Here is a 23,531-nt window from a genome sequence, read left to right as displayed (position 1 = left end):
TACCACGTTGAATTTGAAACTGGAAGATGAATCGTGTGAGGTGTTCGATATATTATAGTAGTGAAAGTTTTTTTAAAGTTATTTTTTTAAATAACTGAGGTGTGGAGAGGCAAAAAAAGCCCCACATTTTCGCCCTGAAAAGATCAACTGAACTAAATTATGGAACAGATGAGGTGAAACGTTATATGATGGAGGAGGAGTCGATCTGCCCCCCTAAAAAACTGTATGCTCCAGCTTGGATGCGGTGTACCAAACACAGGCTGCCAAAAAGTTGCTATCTGTTCCCAGTTGTGGCATCTCCAAACCATTAATACCTGCTAGAATAGCCAACCAGAATGCTCTGCAGCAGCACAAGCATTTGTAACCTGTGTTGTTACATTGAGTGACATTTTACTATACACCATAATTGAAGTATCTATCTACTATCTGGAATCCACTGACCTGGATTGGCCACTGCTGCAAACAGGATACTGGGCTTAATGGACCCTTGGTCTGACCTAGTATGATAATTCTTATGTAATACAAGCATTATAAATAATGTAAACCTTCAATTGAAACAAGGTTAAGTATCTGTACCTGCATAGGACCAGGAATGCAAGACAAAACCCTTTCTATATTCTCAGAGGACACATCGACATCGTTCACAGCAATTAGCACATCCCCTAGAAAGCAGAAAGACAGACAAAAATGACTGGATGATGAAGAAAGCCATCTAAATCCAAACCCAGCAGCTCGGGACCAGCCTCTAGGATTAATCAGAATGCATGGTTATTCTCAGAAGACGTGAGTGACCTAAGTTTAGAAAAAGAACTCGTAGCGGATGGTAAGAATTAGAGAAATCACCACCTGCGGTCAAAGTTAAGGTTAGACACATTACAGCCACGAAGGTTAAAGAAAAGTTAAGACACTTTAAAATTTTAGCAGGCTTATGCCATAAACAGCAAAGATTACAAACCAAACATGTGACTGATAGCATTCTAATTTTTTATTCCAATTTTATTTAATCCCTAGGAAAATGTTAATCTTTTGAGAATCTCTACGACTTACTCACTCCCATCATTATAAAATAAAAAATAGGCAAACCAGAGCGCTGGTTTACTAGGTTTTCTCAGAATCAGCATCACATAAATATAAGTCAAGTAGACAAAGGTAACAAATTATTAAACTGAACCCAAAAGAGGAGACCTTTTATAAAAAGAGGAGGCTTTGTCATAATAAAAGATGTATTTATTTATTTATTTTGGACTTTTATATACCGACATTCATGTAGAAAATTTACATATATCATATCGGTTTACAGTGAAAACACAAAAGTTGCAAATAGCATTACACAGAACAGGGTGACATGGAACTGGGAATAAGGGATCAAAAGCAAAGGTAAATAATGACAACTGAAAAAGTGTGAGCCATGTGAGGATTAGAATGACTCTTAAACAATATCAAATCAAGAGAAAAACATATGATAATAAAGACGCAATGATAAAAAGCCTATAAGATAAACAAGTAGTAAGATCAAATTATATACTAAAGCAATGAGAATAAATATACGATAAGGCATTAAGGAAGTAAGAAAGTATGTATACCATATATTACAAAAAAAGTAAAAAAAAAAAATTTTTAAATATATATCAAGACCAAAAAGAGAGGAATAGTTAAGAATAGCAGCAAAAATAAGATTTAAAAAACCCCCAAAAACCCATCCAAGCTGATATTTTAAGGGTCGTTGTTTTCAGATTGTATTAAGAACATAAGAAATTGCCATGCTGGGTCAGACCAAGGGTCCATCAAGCCCAGCATCCTGTTTCCAACAGAGGCCAAACCAGGCCACAAGAACCTGGCAATTACCCAAACACTAAGAAGATCCCATGCTACTGATGCAATTAATAGCAGTGGCTGTTCCCTAAATAAAACTTGATTAATAGCAGTTAATGGACTTCTCCTCCAAGAACTTATCCAAACCTTTTGAACCCAGCTACACTAACTGCACTAACCACATCCTCTGGCAACAAATTCCAGAGCTTTATTGTGCGTTGAGTGAAAAAGAATTTTCTCTGATTAGTCTTAAATGTGCTACTTGCTAACTTCATGGAATGTCCCCTAGTCCTTCTATTATTCGAAAGTGTAAACAACTGATTCACATCTACTCGTTCAAGACCTCTCATGATTTTAAACATCTCTATCATATCCCCCCTCAGCCGTCTCTTCTCCAAGCTGAACAGCACTAACCTCTTTAGCCTTTCCTCATAGGGGAGCTGTTCCATCCCCTTTATCATTTTGGTTGCCCTTCTCCATCGCAATTATATCTTTTTTGAGATGCGGTGACCAGAATTGTACACAATATTCAAGGTGCGGTCTCATCATGGAGCGATATAGAGGCATTATGACATTTTCCGTTTTATTAACCATTCCCTTCCTAATAATTCCTAACATTTTGTTTGCTTTTTTGACTGCTGCAGCACACTGAGCCGACGATTTTAAAGTATTATCCACTATGATGCCTAGATCTTTTTCCTGGGTGGTAGCTCCTAATATGGAACCTAACATCGTGTAACTACAGCAAGGATTATTTTTCACTATATGCATCACCTTGCACTTGTCCACATTAAATTTCATCTGCCAATTTGGATGCCCAATCTTCCAGTCTTGCAAGGTCCTCCTGTAATGTATCACAATCTGCTTGTGATTTAACTACTCTGAATAATTTTGTATCATCCGCAAATTTGATAACCTCACTCATCGTATTCCTTTCCAGATCATTTATATATATATTGAAAAGCACCGGTCCAAGTACAGATCCCTCAGGCACTCCACTGTTTACCCTTTTCCACTTAGAAAATTGACCATTTAATCCTACTCTCTGTTTCCTGTCTTTTAACCAGTTTGTAATCCACGAAAGGACATCGCCTCCTATCCCATGACTTCAATATTGGGGTAATTGAAATCTCGGTAATCCAGGACCAAAAGTACATGCTAGAGCAAACTGCACTTTAAGGAAATATCACATCATACGAGAAGTGCAGGGAAATTGTCAATCCTGACAGAAGACTCCAATCGGATCTCAAAAGTGCAATAAGTTTTTATTGATTCATTAGGCAGCTCCACTGATTTAAATCACAGGTAACTTTACGGCGTCCCCCGACACGGTCCCGTGTTTCGCTTACGGCTGCATCGGGAGGGCTCGCCAGCAGGAATTCACATATGAAGTACTAAAATTAAATAATTAAGAGGTCAGGATGCTATATAGGACTTACAGCCGAACAACAATACAAACAATTTAAACACCACTCTTACCTGACAGCTGGTGTGTTCAATTTTGACAGGGAGCGCACTTGCTCTGAACGCTGTCAGGTATTTAAAGAATGGCAAATGGCGCCAAAAACTACAGGTGAACCAATGACGCGGAGCTGATAGCCCCGTTCATTGGTTCCCATTCCTGTAGCTCGTCATAGCAGCATTGAATGTGACCAAGCTTAACTGTGAGATCTAGGTGAAAAGGAACCATTCTATTTCCCGATTAAGTCCTTTCGGGGTAACTGAATCTAAAATAAAAATCCACCGCTGTTCAATGCGGCCAAGTTGTTCTGCATAACAGCCACCGCGAGCAGGTCGTGGAAACACCTCAATGACAATAAATTTAAGATCTGTGAGATTGTGAGATTTTTTTACCCAATGATCTACCAATGGTTCATTTTCTCTGGAATGCCTAATGTTCGAACAGTGCTCTATAATACGTGTCTTTACCATTCTCGTGGTTTTTTCCAACATATATTAGTGGGCACGGGCAGGTAATCACATAAATAACCCCAGAGGTAGTACAATCGGAGTGTGAATGTAAATCAAAGATTCTCTTAGAGACCGGATGGGTAAACGATGTAGTGGGTGCTGTATGAGAGCATATCGTGCAATGACCGCACGGGTAATGTCCTGGTGCGTTAGATAAATTCTGCCGCTGTACAAGGTCTGCATGAACAAGCTTGTCCCGCAAATTTTTCCCCCTACGATATGTAAACCGTAGGGGACCTGGAAATACCGTTTCCATGGACAGTGCTCGCCAATGTCTACGAATCATGGTGGTAATTTGTCTACTTAAGGTGGAAAACGGGAGTATACAGTTAGTAACTGGGGTTTCAGAATGAGAGGATGGGAGGAACAGCAGGTCTCGATTAGTGTATAACGCTCGTTTCATGGCGTGTCTTATCACTCGCCTAGGATATCCCCGGGATAGAAACCGTGCTGACATGATTTCAGCTTGATGTAAATATTCTTCTCGGGTGGTGCACAATCTACGGAGTCTAAAGAATTGGCCCGTGGGTATGTTACTCCTTAGTGAACTCGGGTGGCAACTCTGATAAGCTAACAACGTGTTTCTATCTGTGTCTTTACGATGGATTGTGGTCTGGAATTGATCATCATGGACTGAAACCGTAATATCTAAAAAAGCTAACTGGGATTGATGCCAACAAAAATTAAACTGTAAATTAGAATCACGGGAGTTAAGCCAGTCCATAAACATGAACAATTGTATCTCAGTACCTCGCCAGACCAAAAACACATCGTCAATGTATCTAAGCCAGGTTACAATATGTTAGAACCCTTCTGAGGGGTATATAACCGTATCCTCAAACTCTGCCACAAAGAGGCAGGCCAAGCTGGGGGCCATAGTGGCCCCCATCGCCGTGCCTTTCACCTGTAAATAAAAAGTGTCATGAAATCTAAAGTAATTTTGAGTAAGGGCTAAGGTTGCCAATGTAACTAGTAATGAAGTGGGCACTCTCTGAGGATCTGTACGGGTATTTAGAATTTTTTCTATGACTCTGAGAGCAGCGGGTTGGGGAATGTTGGTGTACAAAGAAACTATGTCTAAAGTGACTAGAAAAAACGTCTCAGTTGGAAACGGAATGGAGTGTAAAAGAGTAATGAAATGTGCCGAATCTCTAATATATGAACGGATACGTGATACAAATGGCCTTAGAAACAGATCCACAAATTGGGACAAAGGCTCTAATAAAGAGCCAATGCCAGCCACGATGGGACGTCCAGGAGGATGTTGAGAATCTTTATGAAGTTTGGGAACCGTGTAAAAAACTGGTGTAATGGGATGTTGAGTTATCAAAAATTTAGCCTCTCGAGTGGTCAGATATCGGCGTTCCACTGCCTGCTCGACAATGATTTTAACCTGCTGCTGTAGCTGAGGAGTGGGATCTTCCAATAATGGTTGGTAGAAAGACGTATCAGAAAGTTGACGCCTAGCTTCAAATATATATTCATTTTTATCTTGAATAACTATCCCCCCTCCCTTATCTGCTGGCTTTATTACAATCGAGTGATCCTGCTGAAGGGTCAGTAACGCTTGAGACTCTGATTTCGAAAGGTTGAATTGGGTGAAATGGCGAGTAGAGGCAAGTGCCCTCATGTCCTGGTCCACTAACCTCTCAAAAGTCAAGAGGAGTGGATCGCCAGGACCTGGGGGCACCCACCTCGACTTTGCCCGAACCAGGGAGGGGTCCGGAGGTGAAGGGACATCTGTAAAGAATTGCTTAATTTTTAACAGTCTATAGAAACGATGAAGATGGACTTTATGATCAAATAAATTCATTTGCACTGTGGGCACAAATGATAAACCTTTGGTGAGCACAGTCAGTTCAAGTGATGAAAGCGGTCGTGATGACAAGTTGAAAACTGAAGGGCGTTCTACAGCCATGGATCGGGTGCCTGATTCGTGGCTCGGGTGGTCCGTGGGGTCTGTTGTGCACGGCCCCGAGAGCGAGTGTTGCGGATGGTTTTGGGGGGAATGCCTGGGTCCGGTGGGCGTTGACCCGAATCTAAAAAAGAAGTTGCTATAGAGGCATAACGCGATGATGCCCCATAGGTAGAAGAACTTGGAAGAGTCGTAGTGGAACTTGCCCCGGAGTCCTGGTGTGGAGGTTGTGAATGTGCAGGTAGTATGTCCTCGCCCGAGGAGTCGCCAGATGAATTGTGAGCAAAAGTAACTTTTCTTAAAGGTTGGGGACGAGACTTGGACATCCATTTGTATACAAAGCCGGACTTGTAAAGACACAGATAGAAACACGTTGTTAGCTTATCAGAGTTGCCACCCGAGTTCACTAAGGAGTAACATACCCACGGGCCAATTCTTTAGACTCCGTAGATTGTGCACCACCCGAGAAGAATATTTACATCAAGCTGAAATCATGTCAGCACGGTTTCTATCCCGGGGATATCCTAGGCGAGTGATAAGACACGCCATGAAACGAGCGTTATACACTAATCGAGACCTGCTGTTCCTCCCATCCTCTCATTCTGAAACCCCAGTTACTAACTGTATACTCCCGTTTTCCACCTTAAGTAGACAAATTACCACCATGATTCGTAGACATTGGCGAGCACTGTCCATGGAAACGGTATTTCCAGGTCCCCTACGGTTTACATATCGTAGGGGGAAAAATTTGCGGGACAAGCTTGTTCATGCAGACCTTGTACAGCGGCAGAATTTATCTAACGCACCAGGACATTACCCGTGCGGTCATTGCACGATATGCTCTCATACAGCACCCACTACATCGTTTACCCATCCGGTCTCTAAGAGAATCTTTGATTTACATTCACACTCCGATTGTACTACCTCTGGGGTTATTTATGTGATTACCTGCCCGTGCCCACTAATATATGTTGGAAAAACCACGAGAATGGTAAAGACACGTATTATAGAGCACTGTTCGAACATTAGGCATTCCAGAGAAAATGAACCATTGGTAGATCATTGGGTAAAAAAATCTCACAATCTCACAGATCTTAAATTTATTGTCATTGAGGTGTTTCCACGACCTGCTCGCGGTGGCTGTTATGCAGAACAACTTGGCCGCATTGAACAGCGGTGGATTTTTATTTTAGATTCAGTTACCCCGAAAGGACTTAATCGGGAAATAGAATGGTTCCTTTTCACCTAGATCTCACAGTTAAGCTTGGTCACATTCAATGCTGCTATGACGAGCTACAGGAATGGGAACCAATGAACGGGGCTATCAGCTCCGCGTCATTGGTTCACCTGTAGTTTTTGGCGCCATTTGCCATTCTTTAAATACCTGACAGCGTTCAGAGCAAGTGCGCTCCCTGTCAAAATTGAACACACCAGCTGTCAGGTAAGAGTGGTGTTTAAATTGTTTGTATTGTTGTTCGGCTGTAAGTCCTATATAGCATCCTGACCTCTTAATTATTTAATTTTAGTACTTCATATGTGAATTCCTGCTGGCGAGCCCTCCCGATGCAGCCGTAAGCGAAACACGGGACCGTGTCGGGGGACGCCGTAAAGTTACCTGTGATTTAAATCAGTGGAGCTGCCTAATGAATCAATAAAAACTTATTGCACTTTTGAGATCCGATTGGAGTCTTCTGTCAGGATTGACAATTTCCCTGCACTTCTCGTATGAGGTAATTGAAATCTCCCAATATTATTGCACTGCCAAATTGGTTAGCTTCCCTGATTTCTCTTAGCATTTCATCATCTGTCTGACCATTTTGTCCGGGTGGATGGCAGTATACTCCTATCATTATACTCTTACCCAACACACATGGGATTTCTACCCATATAGAGTCTACTGAGCATTTAGTCTCTTGTATCATCTTTATCCTGTTGGACTCTCTACCCTCCCGGACATAAAGTGCCACACCCCCTACCAAGTTGATCCTCCCTATCATTGCAATATAATTTGTACCCTGATATAGCACTGTCCCATTGGTTATCCTCCTTCCACCAAGTCTCTGTGATGCCAATTATGTCAATCTCATCATTTACCGCTATACACTCTAACTCTCCCATCTTACTTCTTAGACTTCTGGCATTGGCATACAGACATTTCAGTGTGGTTTTTGCTTGTTTTAACAACCTGCTTTTCAGTTGTTAGGGATAATTTGGAAATCATTAGCTTCGGTGATTTTTTACATATAGGCACATGGACAATGTTTGCTTTTAATGGAACCTCTCTGTTGGGATGCCCTAACTCTCCTGTTTCATGAGTATCCTTCAAGGATACATTTCTCCGAACCATGCCCTGCTGAGCGACTGTCTGCTTTCCCCCTTGTTCTAGTTTAAAAGCTGCTCTATCTCCTTTTTGAAAGTTAGTGCCAGCAGTCTGGTTCCACTCTGGTTAAGGTGGAGCCCATCCTTTCAGAAAAGTCTCCCCTTTCCCCAAAAGTTTCCCAGTTCCTTACAAAGCTGAATCCCTCTTCCCTGCACCATCGTCTCATCCACGCATTGAAACTCTGGAGCTCTGCCTGCCTCTGGGGACCTGCGCGTGGAACAGGAAGCATTTCAGAGAATGCCACCCTGGAGGTTCTGGATTTCAGCTTTCTACCTAAAATCCTAAATTTGGCTTCCAGAACCTCTCTCCCACATTTTCCTGTGTCATTGGTGCCCACATGTACCACGACAGCTGTCTATAATCCTATCTAGGTGGCGCGTGAGGTCTGCCACCTTCGCACCAGGTAGGCATGTTACCAGGCGGCCCTCACATCCACCAGCCACCCTGCTATCTACATTTCTAATAATTGAATCACCAACTATGATGGCCGGCCTAACCCTTCCCTCCTGGGCAGTAGCCCTGGGAGACTTGTCCTCAGTGCGAGAGGACAATGCATCACCTAGAGAGCAGGTCCTTGCTACAGGATCACTTCCTGCTACACCAGGGTGATGTTCTCCTACTGGGAGACCTTTCTGATCCAAGGCAGCATTGGGGCTGCCTGACTGGATTTGGGACTTGGCTACTATGTCCCTGAAGGTCTCATCTGTATACCTCTCTGTCTGCCTCAGCTCCTCCAAGTCTGCTACTCTAGCCTCCAGAGATCGGACTCGTTCCCTGAGAGCCAGGAGCTCTTTGCACCGAGTGCACACATAGAATCTCTCACCAGTGGGTAAAAAAAAATCATGCATGTGACACTCAATGCAAAAGAATGGAAAGCCCCCCCTCTTGCTGCTGGACTGCTGCCTTCATCTTAGTTTTATTGAGTTCCTAGTTATTGCACTGTAATGCTCACATATTCAGGCAGCTAAAGGTGGAAGGGCTCTGGAGCTAATTCAAGCTAAATAGAAAGTCCAGTCTGAAACGACTTGCACTTAATCCACACAACTAGCACCCTGGTCTGTTTTAAAACATCAGAACCCAGGAACTTCCTTTATATAATGGTTTTGATTAAGCAAAAGTTAAGGCACGCGTTTTGCTTTTTTTTTCCAGCAAATTATGTAAACTAGTCTCTCTAGTCCAGTCACACAAACATGACTCTCGTGGTCAGTCAGCAGGCATGGCTTCATTTCATGTCCTTTTGGCAAAGCATCCCCCTCTGTTTCAGGGCATGCAAACAGTTCTACTCCTAATTACATTTAAACCAGTCTGCTCAAGCTCATTTCACACTGTGCTAAGTGTTGCACTTAAAATATCAAAGACAAACAGCAAAATCAACTTTGTGCAAAAGAGATTTCTATATGAAAACCACAGTTTTGCGCAGCCTGGATATTTTCCTGAGCTAAATTGGATTTTGGTATTTCTGCCAATACCACTTAAGACTGCATGAGCATTAACCACCAGCAATAGCCTGGAGTAAAGCAATCTAATAATTAACCACACACTTTGCAGACTACTCACTAATCAATAAGACACAACTTTTCCTAGATGCCTACCTACAAGTCAATGCCAATGAGACACTACCATTAGCCAGAAAAGCAGAAATAAGAATAGAGTAAGTGTAGAACCATTTGTATGAGCGCTCTCTTTCCAAAACTAGATCCTTACAGGCCAATATTCAATAGGTCGTTTGGTGGACAAGTTATCCAGCTAAGGATATTCAGTGGGGTAAACGTCCCACTGAATATCCTTGATTAACGTTATCCGGCTAAGGGTAGTCAAATAACTTTAAACTTTACCGGATATTCTTTTGAATATTGCTGGTTATGTATAAAGTTATTTGGCTATGGTTAGCTGGATAACCTTACACTTAACCAGCTGTATTCAAGAGAAAATAACCGGTTAAGTTGCTCTCCTGTTAAAAAAAAAAAAAACAAAAAACCCCACCACATCGTGGGCCTATAAGCACAAACCTGTTCCCCGCCTCCCTCCCATCTGAGCTCGAAAGGCCTCATGGGACCAAACCTGACACCATCTCTCGATGATTTTAATAAAATATTAGGGCTGGGAGTTACTGCTCCTGATTCCTGTTTTGTTTCTTGCTATATCATTCTCTCCAGGCCCCATCCTCCATCGCCCACATACCTTAAATTATTGTATTTCTTCAGCCCGAATCGTGGTCACGCCCTACCACAGGGACAGGTTTAGGCTTGTAGGCCCGTGATGGGGAGGGGGGCGGGTTGGTTTTGGTTATCTGTAGGTTTTTTTGTTTTGTTTTTAACAGGACAGCAGCTTAGCCAGCTATATTCTTTTGAATATAGCTGGCTAAGTGTAAAGTTATCTGGCCATACAATGCCAGATAACTTAGCCGGTTATAGATAAAAATCAGCTGAGTTAACTGGATAACTTTGTCATGCCCTGGAATGCCCGCAGAATATCCCTTTTTTATCTGACTAAATTAGAGCCGGATAATGACTTATCTGTTTGAATATCCCAAAGTTTAAGTTATCTGTCTAAATGGCTTTTGAATATCTACCCCATAAGGTTAATGAAAAACATTATCTTTACAGTTTGGGGATATCTCCTTACGTTTTGTAGGAAAACAATATTTCACATCCATCCAGAAAGTGTGGTAGCCGCAGGTTGAACAATTCTGGAGGTAATGTGTACACAGAGAGAAAACACAAATATATTAATTTATTTTTAAGAGAAAAAAAAGTGTTAAAAAGATGGAAGGGAACATGGCCAAAAGGTAGAACATCAGCCAGCAGAAGGTCAGATCCCCAGATGTGGAGTGTCAATGGAAAGGGAAGAGGGCAGGAAGAAGCAATAGGAAGCCCAAGGGAACAAGCTGAGAAAGGAGCCAGACCGGGGTAAGGGTATGGATGCAAACCGTGCAGACTATGAGTGACTTACAGTATGTGGAAGCCGAGCTGTTAAGTGCACCCAGGACCAGATAGAGAGAACACAAAGTGCACTTGGCAAGGTTTATGAGTAAGCAGTTGCAAGCTTGGAAACATCTACAGCATGGATGAGCAATTTATCAGATGCTGAAGAGAAATTAACAAAATTCCTTAGATGCTGGAAAGTGGCAGGCTCGTGTTAACAGATGATATCTGGGAGGTGAAGGCAGACAGGTTTCTCATTGGGAACAAAAAAAGAGGGAGAAGTTCCAGCAGGAGAACCCAAGCAGAAAAGGTAAGTGCCTTGGTTTTGCTCACGTTTAATTTGAGGAAAGAATACGGGAAGCGAGTGGATGTGTAAGATGATACGCTGGTTGGGGTAAGATAAGGGCTACAAGTCAGAGACACATCTCCCAAATGATACCACTGCAGTCAAATTACCCCTACACTAAAGAGTCTTCATTGGCTGCCCATTGCTCTGCAGATTAGGTACAAAGGGGTAGATTTTAAAAGGAGCGTGCGCGTGGTTCCTGGAGCACCCACATGGACAGCCAATTTTATAATATGCACACGCATGTTATAAACTCAGATGGTGCATGGGGGAGGGGGAGAATTTTTGCTACCTACGTGCGGTGACGTAATCCGCCAACTATGAGCGGACTGGGAGGGTGGGAACTTCCCTACCCCGCTACCTAAACTCCCTCCCTCTTCCCCTCTCCTCCCCACCCCCTAAACCCTTCCTATCGACTTAACGTTTTGTTTTATTACTTACTGCTCCCCCTGGAGCAGAAGTAGTTTGTGCGCATCGGCCAGTGCCGACGTGAGCTTCCCCCAGACAGCGGCTAATGGCCGCTGTCCCGGCCAGCCTCCGTCCTGCCCCGACCATACCTCCCGGCCCACCCCTTTTTCAGGACCCGGCACTTGTGCACATATCGAGACTTACGCGCGTGGCTGGGTCCTTTTGAAAATGCGCGCAGGGTCCAGCCACACACATATCCTGGTTTTTATGCGCGCAGCCGTTTGTAAACTCAGCCTAAAGTACTGAAGCTTGTCCACAGCTATGCAAGAGGAAGACCCAAACCTGGTCCCCATCCTTTTCCATCTCCCTTCTTCCAAAGAAGCCCATCAGCTCATACTTTTGAGTTTGACTGAGCTCTGTTGAAGTTATTTTCACTGGGCAGACGCTTCAAGTGACCTCATGCAGTGACTGGAAAGAGATTTGACCTGGGGTTTCCAGTGTTATGCTTCAATCATTTTCCTACACTGCCAGCCTTTGTGTGTTGAAAGTTTATAGATATGATGGTGCAGAACACTAATGTGACACAATCTTGAAATTATGCAGAAAAATGCAGAAAAAAGGTACGACAAGGCATGACCTATATTACAGCTACGAGAAAATATACTCAACTCATGCCAACAGTCTGATTTACAGGACTGGAACCTCATCACTTACCAATAACAATTTGGTTGCTTTTAATTGCTGAGCTGCCTGGAACTAAACCATGCACTACAAGCTTTTCTTCGTTTGTCCGCCTTAAGCTTCCATTTTGGCCTCCTTGCCTTCCTGGTTTTCTGCTGCTCCAGGAGGCTCGGTGGATGATGCCTACCAAAGCCTGCAGTAGCCTGCCTTGCTCTCCCCCGCCACTGCTAGGGAGCTTGTTTGGATTCACGTAAAGGCAAACCTCTTTGTACCGCGGCTGGACGGTCCCGCCTGTTTTCAGACCGGGCTGCTGCTTCAGGATGGAGGTGGGGCCTTTCTTCCTGGCGTGCTTCTGGGCCAGGCTCTTCTTCTGCTTCAATATTCTGGTAAGTCTTTTCAGCGGGGGTTCCACTTTTTTGCCCTCCTTCCACTGCTCCGCCGGGATTACCTCGGCTTCGTTTTCACAGAATCGGACATGGTTGGCCGGGGGCGGCTCGGGAGAGCTGGAAGGCAAGAGGGCCTCCTCCTCACCTTCACTCAGCTCCAGGTAAAACAGCTCCCCATTTTTCTGCACACTGTCCAACCATTCGGGCTCCAGGTCACTGCAAAAGAAGAAAGGGGGAAAGAAACAAGATGAATGATACTATGCAGGAACCAACAACTCCGTCTCTCACTTGATTCCACCCAGGAAGATTTTTACTTCAGAAAAATGGTGGAAGCAACTGCCTTCAAAAACAGGTTCTTATTTGTTAAAACCAAGTTCTACCAATATGATCTCCAAAACAATGAAAATCCCTCTAGAATTTGAATATATGATGATTTTTGTTATTTCTACAAATTACATGTATTACAGATGCCAGGCCATTTGTTTGCTCTGAAACGCCACTGCCACCCGAAATTCCAAGGTATCAGAGAAGCATTATTCCCAGCGATTTCTGTTTTACCATGAGAACAGTAAATAAAGACACCCCCTCCTGAGTCCCCAGGCCTCGTCTAAGTGCTTCAGTATTCAACCGCTGCAAAGGCAGCAGTCACAGAAGCCAAATTTCACTGAACCGTGGCTGAATAAGCCACCGTATCCCCGAGAGGCAGGGGGAGTGAGGGTTCTCAGAATTCTGCAACAAGATTGGCACTGATCCTCCTCCTCATCTGGCAAGTGCAGGAGCTGTTCCAGAACAGACACAAGATCTGGTGGCAGCGAAGTCTGTGAAAATACTACCAGAAGAAAAGCTTGCACTGTACAAAAACTCTGTTCAACCAGCATTTGGAACTAATCAGAAAGGACAAGCAGCTCTCCTTGGTAATGAAAGACATTTTTTGAAGTTTCACTCATGAAAGCAAACTAGGTGACAAACCAATACCGTGCAAAATTCAGGGAGTTATCAATTACTCTCCACAGGAAAGAAGCCAGCATTCATCTCACAAACCCAAAACTGGCTCGATCAGTAGCCTGGTAATTTTAAAAAGTGTATGTCTGTCTGTAACTGGATATAGATAATCTAGAACGGCCTAAAAAAGTAGTATTTACAATACAGTAATGGCAGGGACATTCCAGTTATAAAAAAGTCAGCTTCAGATACAATAAACATTTATGCAAGTTCCTTTCTGAAAATATGAGTAGCGACAACGATGTACTGATGGGAGTAATTTGCATGCTGATCTCACAGCCAGCTCATACGCATCTCAGGCTCTGGGGGGTCTCCCCCCCCCCCCCCAAGTATTCAAGGAAAAAGAACATTTACAAGCGAAGAGAACATTTCTCAGTGTCTGTGTATAGTCTAAAACTGCCTTTAAACAGAATGAATAACTGGCTACCGTCAGGCCTTCGTAGGACATTTTACTGCTAAAATCAGGATTAGGCAACTCCGGTCCTCGAGTGTTGCAAGCCAGTCAGGTTTTCAAGATATCAACACTGAATATTCATGAGATGCATTTGCATGCACGGCCCCCAAATACATCTCATGCATATTCATTGTGGATATTCTGAAAACCCATCTGGCTTGCAGCACTCAATGACCAGAGTTGCCTAGTGGCTACAGCAGCAGGCTCTGAACCAGAGAAGCCAGGGTTTAAAACCCGTTGCTACGCCTTGTGACCTTCTTCCACTGCCTCAGACACGAACTCGGATTCTAAGCCCACTGGGGATAGGGAAATATCTACTGTACCTGAATATAATTTGCTTTGAAGTGCCTGAAAGGCAAAATATACTGTAAGTCAAATAAATAAAATAGATAACCTACCACTGACTTAAACCATGGCCCTTCTTCAGTGTTTCAAGGGGTCTAGGGGGCTGAAGAGGTGAAAAAAGGATATGAACAGAAACAATAGATGCAGCAGAGATCCAGTACCCTGTATGTGTACTGGGCATTCACATCCTCCCATCTCAGGGACATAAGATCTGTGCCATGCAATAACTGATGTGATATGGTGCAACCTGTAAGACTTAAGGAGAAAGCCAACTTGCACACTGTTTGAAAAGAAAACCCAGGGGAGTAGGGATGGGGCTCAATAGAAGCTCACTGCTGCTTTTTTTTCAGAGAGCTGCATCTTGCACACCTCTGCCAAGGCACCGATTAGCTGATGCACATGGTAGGACCACAGTCGTAACTGAAGAATACTGCTTGCATTTTGTGAACGGTATTCTTGATGGGTGATATGGCGTATATCAAGAAAAACAATTGTCCACAATGTGCCAATATCCTTTCACAATTTTCTCATTCCACTCCTGCTAGGTGAATTAATCTAAATTCTGTAAGTCTGGATATTGCCAGGGGAGGAAAGAATGGAGGTCCACTGAAGCGTGAAGGAAGAAGGGATAAAAGGCTGAAGGAAAAAGAGGAGAAGAGAGGAACAAGAAATTAAAAGATGAATTAGCACTGCCATCCAAACCAATAAAAAAGTCAGCAAAATTTGCAAAAAACAAGAACTTGGTATTAATTACATTCAAATCAGGCAGCAAAGCACTAAAAATCAATAAAGCCACAATTCAAGAGAAGAAAAATCCTGTCAGCTGGAAACTTTTTTTGACTGGGTGAACACAGTCATATCAGAGGAGAGCGCTAGATGTAGTGTATGTGAATTTCACATTCACTACAAATTAGGGAAATCTGTGTGTTAAAAAATATAAATCCACCCAAACTAAGACTGGTGCCTGCCAAAGGCACCGTTCCCCCTGCCCCAGCTTCCAGGCAGACATTACAGTGCCTACATACGCCTGCTCTCCACTAACAGCATTACAGACAGACCTGGGGGAACCAGGAATCTGCTTTTTTCTGGGATTTCCAAAGAGCTTTTCCCAGATCACAATGTAGACTCCTAAAAGCAGCTGTGACAAGAGGGAATCTCGTAGGCAACATCACTGCTAGTACACACCGTGCTGGGAAAAATACCAAATGGGATTAGGTGGTCTACATTACCAGGGCTCCACCTCAATTTTTTACCCACAAAATTCCGGAGGCCACTTTCAAATTTAAAAAAGAAGAGCTAAGGAAACGCAAGATCCAACATTACTAATGTTTTCTGTTAAACCAAAAAATAATATTCACTGCTTTGCTGGCATTTTCATATCATTTGCTGCTGATATGCTATTATTTTGGGGTAATCCTACCAAGGCGTTACCTCTTATTTTGGATATATTTAGTATATTTGGGAAATCTGCAAGAATAAAATTAAATGTTCATAAATCAGAAGCATTAGCTGTTAATGGCACTACTCGTGCTACAGGGCAAGGTGACTTTCCATTTAGTTGGGCACAGGGTAATATTTAGGGATCTGGACTCCTCGAGATAAAAATCTATATCAGGTAAAGGTACAAGCATTACTTTTGGAATTTCAAATCCATCTTCAGGCTTGGATGCATTTACCCCTGACACTATTTGGGAGATGTGCCTTATAAAAAATGATTCTTTTCCCCAAGTTGTTACATCGTTTACAAATGGTGCCATGCTGGATTTCAAACTAACATTGGGCTTAGTTAAAATCTCTTTTCATTCGCTTCTTGTGGCAATGTAAAAGGGCTAGAGTGGGATATTTGAAGTCCTTAAGAGAAACAATTTGGGGGTTAAATCTTCCAAATATTTGATTTTATAATACTGCCTGTCAATTACAGTTTCTTTGGAAGTGGGTCACTTCTTACGCTTTTTGTACGAAGGATTTAGTGGCTGCCAATGTGCCTCCTTTTTCACCAATTGGGCTTTACCTGACAATTGAAAGTCTCTTATATTTATAGCAGAATGATGAGGCACGAAAAGAAAAGGGGTGGAGGGGCAATAGTGGGCAGCCGGCCGCATTGCGGCGGGGTGGTCTCGCCTGCCGCGGTGCAGCCGCGCCACACAGTGGCACTGCGATTTCACCCACCGCGGTGCGGCTGCACTGCACATTATCGCTCCCTCCCCCCCAATAGCGCCACGGGAAAAGGTATCGATATCGCCAGCAGCACCGTGGGAAATAACTAGAAAAACATTATCGCCCGCAGCGCTGCCAGGAGATAACTCCGCCCAAAGCCCGCTCATACCCCTCCCCTTCCCCCAATTATCTTCCCCTAATATCGCCTCTGGGGATAGGGAAATACCTAAGGTACCTGAATGTAAACCAATGTGAAATCTCAGATCAAATGTCAGTATATAAAAATAATAAATAAAAAATAATTAGAATAATCCCACCGTGATGCGATAAGGCCGTACTGCACACGATACCAGCAGATTGCAGAATGAAAAATGACCCTGGTAAGTTTGTACCTGAGGCAAGGTCACAAGGAGCGGCAGTAGGACTTGAACCCTGGTCTCCCTGGTTCGTAGCCGCTGCTCTAAACACTAGAAGGACTAGGGAGCTCTCCATGAAGTTAGCAAGTAGCACATTTAAGACTAATCTGAGAAAATTCTTTTTCACTCAACGCACAATAAAGCTCTGGAATTTGTTGCCAGAGGATGTGGTTAGTGCAGTTAGTGTAGCTGGGTTCAAAAAAGGTTTGGATAAGTTCTTGGAGGAGAAGTCCATTAACTGCTATTAATCAAGTTTACTTAGGGAATAGCCACAGCTATTAATTGCATCAGTATTTATTTATTTATTTAAAGATTTTTTATATACCGGGGCACGTTAGAAACATCACCTCGGTTGCATGGGATCTTCTTAGTGTTTGGGTAATTGCCAGGTTCTTGTGGCCTGGTTTGGCCTCTGTTGGAAACAGGATGCTGGGCTTGATGGACCCTTGGTCTGACCCAGCATGGCATGTTCTTAGGCTACACCTCCACTCCATTATAAAACATTATAAAATTACTGGGTGTGAGTGTGTGTGGTGTGCATGGATGTTTAGGAATGCTTGCCATTCTCGGTTCCCTTGTTTCAAAATTAGCTGAGAGAGAATACATTATGCCCTAATAATTATATACTGCTTTGGCTTACTGTATCTTTTTACGATTTTTATTTCAGATGTTACTTTTATGTATATCTTCAGCTTAAAAATAAACTCTTAAAAAAATGAGTGGAAAAAACTACGAGAAGCAGAAGATCAGTGGCCAAAACTAAAAAAAGTTATTGTAAGGGTAACAAACCTTTTGGTTAGGAAAGTAAGCAAAAGCTATGAGAAAAAAAGAAGAACCTTGTCTTCAAAGAAAGTAACTGAAAAAGTAAAGAAAAAAAGTTTAACATTCATAAATTACAAGAGATCGCAGAAAAATGGAGACAGGCAACAATATCTGGAAAAGCTAAGAGAAGCTGGGAGAGCAGTCAAGAAAGCAAAGGTGCAAATGGAAGGAAAAACAGGGGGACCAGGCCTTTTTTTTTTTTTTTTTTTTTTTTTTTTTAAGATAAGTTAGCGACAGATGGAAATGCAAAGTGGGATTGTAAGGCTCAGAGGTGAAGGGGTGGAATTTGTAGAGTCTGCTAAGGAGAAAGTGAACTTGCTTAATATTTCTGTTCATTATTCACTGAGGATAGGCTTGGAGTACGACCAAAGAAAACTGCCAAAAGGAAGCAAGGTACACCGCAAATAATCTTCAGAAGACTGTGAGGAGCTAGCAAAACTAAGGGCCTTGCAGAAGTCTTCAAACCCCTGTACCCTTTTCACATTCTAGCTAAAAAATATAAAATTCAAAATGTATTAAAGTAGGAATTTGCTTCACTGCGCTACACATTCTTAATTGCCTTGGAAATATTTCTAGAATTGTTCTTTCATAATGAGCAGGTACAGTGGTGAGTAAATTAATGAAATTGCTACTAAAAACAGAGGACAGTGCAGTTTCTGGAATCCAAGGCAGCATCTTTTTAACAAAGAAAAGTCTTTTCAGAAGAATCTAATCTATTTTTTTTTGACTGGGTGAGCACAGTTACATCAGAGGAGAGGGCTAGATGTAGTGTATGTGAATTTCAGCAAAGTCTTTGACACAATTCCGCATAGAAGACTTACAAACTGAGCACTAAAGTGACAATGGAGAATGATAAACAGAGATCACTACGAGAAAATCCGTGTTAGCAATGCTGTACTGCAGGGATTGGGCTTCTGCCCAGTTCTATTCAACATTTCTGTAAGCAATATTGCGGAAAGACTACTAAGTTAAGATTTGCCTTTTTGCATATAGTTCCAAGATCTGCAACACAGTAGTCTCCCTGGAAGGTGTGGACATCGTGAGGAGGAATCTAGTGAAGCATGCATTTGGATTGTAAAATACCACGGGAGCAAGAACGCATAAGGGATGACGTTCTTCTGTGCGCAAAGCAGGAGTGGGATCTGGGGTTGATCATATCTGATTACCTTAAGGTGGCTAAACAGATTAAAAAAAAAAAAGTGATGGCGAAAGCCAGAAGGATGCTTGAGAGCACAGGGAAATGAACAGCCAGCAGGAAAAAGGAGGTGATATTGCCTCTGGGTAAGACCTCATTTGGAGTGCTGTATACAATTCTGGAGCCTGCAACTTCTGAATGATATAAATTGGATGAAGTCGGTCCACAGGGTGGCTATAGTCTTCATCATGAAGCATACTTAAAGATCTGAACATGCCTTCCACAGGGGCGAAATGATAAAGACATTTAACCCCAAGGATTAAATGCAGGCCTCGTTCAACAGAAAAGAGGCTCTAGAACAAGGAGTCATGGGATGATGATGTAAAGAAATAAAAACAGGAGTAATCGAAGGAAATATGCCTTTACTAAGGTGGTACACGCGTGGAACGGTCTCCCAGTGGAGGTGGCAGAGACAGGGCAGGTTTTGGAAAACATGGGACAAGGAGAGGATCTCGGAGGGAGAGGAAGGGAATGTAAAGCTAAGCAGGAGGTGCAGATGGACAGACTGGAAAAGCCATATGGTCTTTATCTGCCATAATGTTTTTATACATTGGCTATTACAATCCGCTTTGGAGTTTATGGGAACAAAAGCAGATAATCAACAGCTAATAAAATTCCGTGCAATTAGTGGAGTGCCTCAGAGATCTGTCATGAAGCCAGGTCAGTTCAATATCTTTGTGAGCGATACTGTGGAGGGATTAAAAGGAAACGTTTGCCTGTTTGCATGCATCCACCAACCTTTTCAATCCCATACTCAGTCTAACACTTAGGCTATTTCCCACCAAGCTGTCAGGTCGATACTGTAAGACCGCGGGAGAGCGGACGAACGCCCGCTCTCCCGGCGCGCGCACCGGCCCTTCGCCGGTGCGGGCGATTCAGTATTTAAATGAGGTGACGCGGGAAAAACGGGGAAAAGGAGGCGCTAGGGACACTAGCGCGTCCCTAGCGCCTCCTTTTGGCCTGGAGCGGCGGCTGTCAGCGGGTTTGACAGCCGATGCTCAATTTTGCCGGCGTCGGTTCTCGAGCCCGCTGACAGCCACGGGCTCGGAAACCGGACGCCGGCAAAATTGAGCGTCCGGTTTTCGGCCCGACAGCCGCGGGCCGAATTCAAATTTATTTTTTTTTTTTTTACTTTTTTTTTTACTTTTGGGGACCTCCGACTTAATATCGCTATGATATTAAGTCGGAGGGTGCACAGAAAAGCAGTTTTTACTGCTTTTCTGTGCACTTTCCTGGCGCCGGAAGAAATTAGCGCCGACCTTTGGGTCGGCGCTAATTTCTTAGAGTAAAATGTGCGGCTTGGCTGCACATTTTACTTACTGAATCGCGCGCACATACCTAATAGCGCCCTCAACATGCATTTGCATGTTGAGGGCGCTATTAGGTGCCGCGGGTGGGCCGCGTGTTTTCCTCTCCTTACTGAATAAGGGGTAAGGGAAAACACGCGTCCAGAGCAGGGTGACAGTGCGCTCCGACGGAGCACACTTTACTGTATCGACCTGTGTGTAATTAAAACTCTTGATTAATACTGACCATTTGCCTCCTTTCACAATAACTCAATCAGCAGCCCCTAGACAGTGAGCCATCTCCTGGGCTACAGGGCCTAGGAGTCCTAGGTCAACAGTGAGCATTTTCATAGCTGCCTTGCCACTGGTTAGTGGTCATAGTCATATGCAAAAATCTGTTTTCTCCTCATTAAAAAATGTATAAGTGCATTAATATACATATTTATAGAAACCTTAAAAATAATGGAATAGATTTTAGAAAAGTACGCCGGTTTTATAAGATACGCGCGTATCTTATAAAATCTGGGGGCACGCACAAGAGGGTGCACATTTGTGCACCTTGCGTACGCTGAGCCGTGTGCGCGCTGCCCGTTCCCTCCGAGGCCGCTCCGAAATCCACCCCCCAGCCCTATCTACACCCCCCCACCTTTATCGCGAAAGTTACGCCTGCCCCAGACGCGTGATTCCCCAGCCAGGGAGAGATTTCGGAGGCCTTGGCCACGCCCCTGGGCCGGAACCACACCCCTGGAACGCCCCGAATGTCGTGCCGCCCCCCCCCCCCCCCCCACGCCCCCCTAGCAAAGCCCCGGGATTTACGCTCGTTCTGGGGCTTGCACACGCCGCCGAGCCTATGCAAAATAAGCTCGGCACGCGCAGGGGTGGGTTTTAAAGGGTTACGCGCATAACTTATGAGTGTAATCCTTTTAAAATCTACCCCAATCTGATTACCTTTATTGAACTGTAAATTGCTAGCACTTCTCAGTTTTACTGCAGAGCTAGGGTATTCTTCTGTATAAGCATCCTCAATCATTTCAAACTAGAATTACAATTTTAAGAAGCCAGCCCTCAGATACGACCACTGAGTTAGTTGGGAGCCAGAGTGCATCACAGAAAACCTGTATGTAGGTCACAAGATGAATCCTCTGATATACAGAATCAGAGGATATCAACAGATTAGGTCCACTTTGTCCAACAAGTCTTCCCATTTCTGCCAAGTAACTCCTAATGAACCTGAGCTCCAGAAACTTTTGCAAACTTTTTTTTTAAACCCTTGTCAGGTATGGGACTGTCTCAAACAGTGCCCCAAGGATTCCGGGGCAATACTCCTTCAGGAAGAGTTATTCTCCCTCTGGAAACTGCATTTCAGCTAGTTCTGTACTGGCTGTGTCAGGTGTTGCATGTACAGGTGCTTCCCTTTCCTGACTGGCCCAGCAAAGACCAGCCCTTATTGATCAAGATATTTCTGCCCCTTCCTAGGCTGTGTTCCCTGCTGGTACATTTTTAATTCATTGCCTAAGCTCCTGTGTTTCCTCTAGATCTTGGTTGCCAGTATTATTTCCATATTCCTGGATCCTTGCCTGTCGTGAGTTCTGGTTACCTTGATTTCTTGACCATGTCTTGTTTTCCTTGCACTCCTGTAGTTTCTAGCTGTTAAGGTATAGTAAGATTAAACTAATCTTATTCAGCCTCTTGTTCCTAGTCTGTGATTGGTAGGTGTTCCCAACAGTGAGCCCCAGGGACCGCCAGTTAACAACAAATTTTCATTTTACCAGCCTTAACTGTGCCCTTAAGAAAACTGTTGAACAGCAGCTGCAATAGCTTGTTGAAACTCTACACTAACTGCTGACCTGATCACCAAACACTGGGATTTGTCACCAGACTCCAAAAGAATAATACATTTTACCTGCTTTTCGGCCCCTTGGACAAAGACTCTCTCGCTCTGAAATGATGGAAGAATAACAGATCCTTCTCAACACTAGCATGGCTTCCTCATTCCCGAACAAGAAAACCAGCTCTCACAGTGCCAAGTCTGCACAAAGGAGTGTGAAGATTAAAGCATGTTGTGGAAAATTGAGAAGAGGCTCATGGTGGGAACATTTAGAGAAGAGCCTCTCTCTTACATCATCTTATTCTCTTAGGTCTCTGGTTACAACTCTTGCAACATTATCAGTATCTATATTTGATAGTTAGAAGCCTTTCAAAGTGTCAGGACTACAAACAGAATTCAAAATATCAACCTCCTGGTGTCTTGGCCCTTTTGGCCTTACTGGTTTTTTTTTATTATTATTTAAAACCACCTTACAACAAATATGACAACAGTAAGAACAAACCAAAACAACAGTACAGCCATATCACAATATTCAATAAAACAAAACTAAATAAAGTAACATTTAAACTAGCACTAAAATATATTACTTTAAAGTGCCATCCAGCAAGATGCCCCATCAAGTTACTGTATGTTAAATAAAACCTATTCATCCCTACCATCATTGCAACAAGGGCTAATCTTTTCCTTAACTAGCAATAGTCATTGAACTACATGTACAAGATAACCAGTGAAACTTTCAGTCATGGTCCTAGATTACAGCCCAGTAATTGTTTGTTGGAGCAATCAGATTTTAAGCACCTACCTAAATGGCAGTTGGTCCTGCCAGATGCAAACTGCTATAAGAAACTGGTTCCATTATGTAGAATCAACAAAAGAAAAGGAATTTAAATTTTTTAAAAAGTCTTCAGCTGCTCAAAGGTGGCACCCAGGCCTATATTAAAATATCGTATTGTTCAAACAGGGTGAAGTTATGATTAAAATGTTAAATACTAAAACATGGAACCTTAATTAGAGAATGGAATTTTAACCGAAGCCAAAATACAGTTTTTAAAACTGGCATAATTATTTCATAGCACCCAGTTTTTGTCATCAATTGAGCCTTTGTATTTTAAACTAGTAATTTATGTGTAACCTCTCCGATCCCCTTCAAAAAAGGGTGATGCTTCAGAAACTGCTGAGCAGTGTCAGGGACAAGCATGGATT

The 23,531-nt window shown here is 43.1% G+C and overlaps 1 protein-coding gene across 4 annotated transcripts in view; it reads right to left on the bottom strand.

Moving 5' to 3' along the window:
* Window positions 1-23,531, bottom strand: part of INTU (inturned planar cell polarity protein) — a 257,263-nt gene that overhangs the window by 221,697 nt on the left and 12,035 nt on the right. For 2 of the 4 annotated variants that reach the window (XM_029589506.1, XM_029589420.1), the window contains exons 2-3: window positions 12,471-13,039; window positions 577-662 (exon numbers count right to left, since the gene is read on the bottom strand). In XM_029589506.1, the coding sequence (XP_029445366.1) occupies window positions 577-662; window positions 12,471-13,039 (655 nt within the window). The remainder of the gene's footprint in view (window positions 1-576; window positions 663-12,470; window positions 13,040-23,531) is intronic. The other 2 variants (XM_029589682.1, XM_029589593.1) reach the window with 1 other exon arrangement.

Source organism: Rhinatrema bivittatum, chromosome 1, assembly GCF_901001135.1.
Source record: "Rhinatrema bivittatum chromosome 1, aRhiBiv1.1, whole genome shotgun sequence".
Classification (NCBI taxonomy): Eukaryota; Metazoa; Chordata; class Amphibia; order Gymnophiona; family Rhinatrematidae; genus Rhinatrema; species Rhinatrema bivittatum.
The sequence above is the reverse complement of the archived record's forward strand: the minus strand, read 5'-3'. Positions and strand labels throughout refer to the sequence as shown.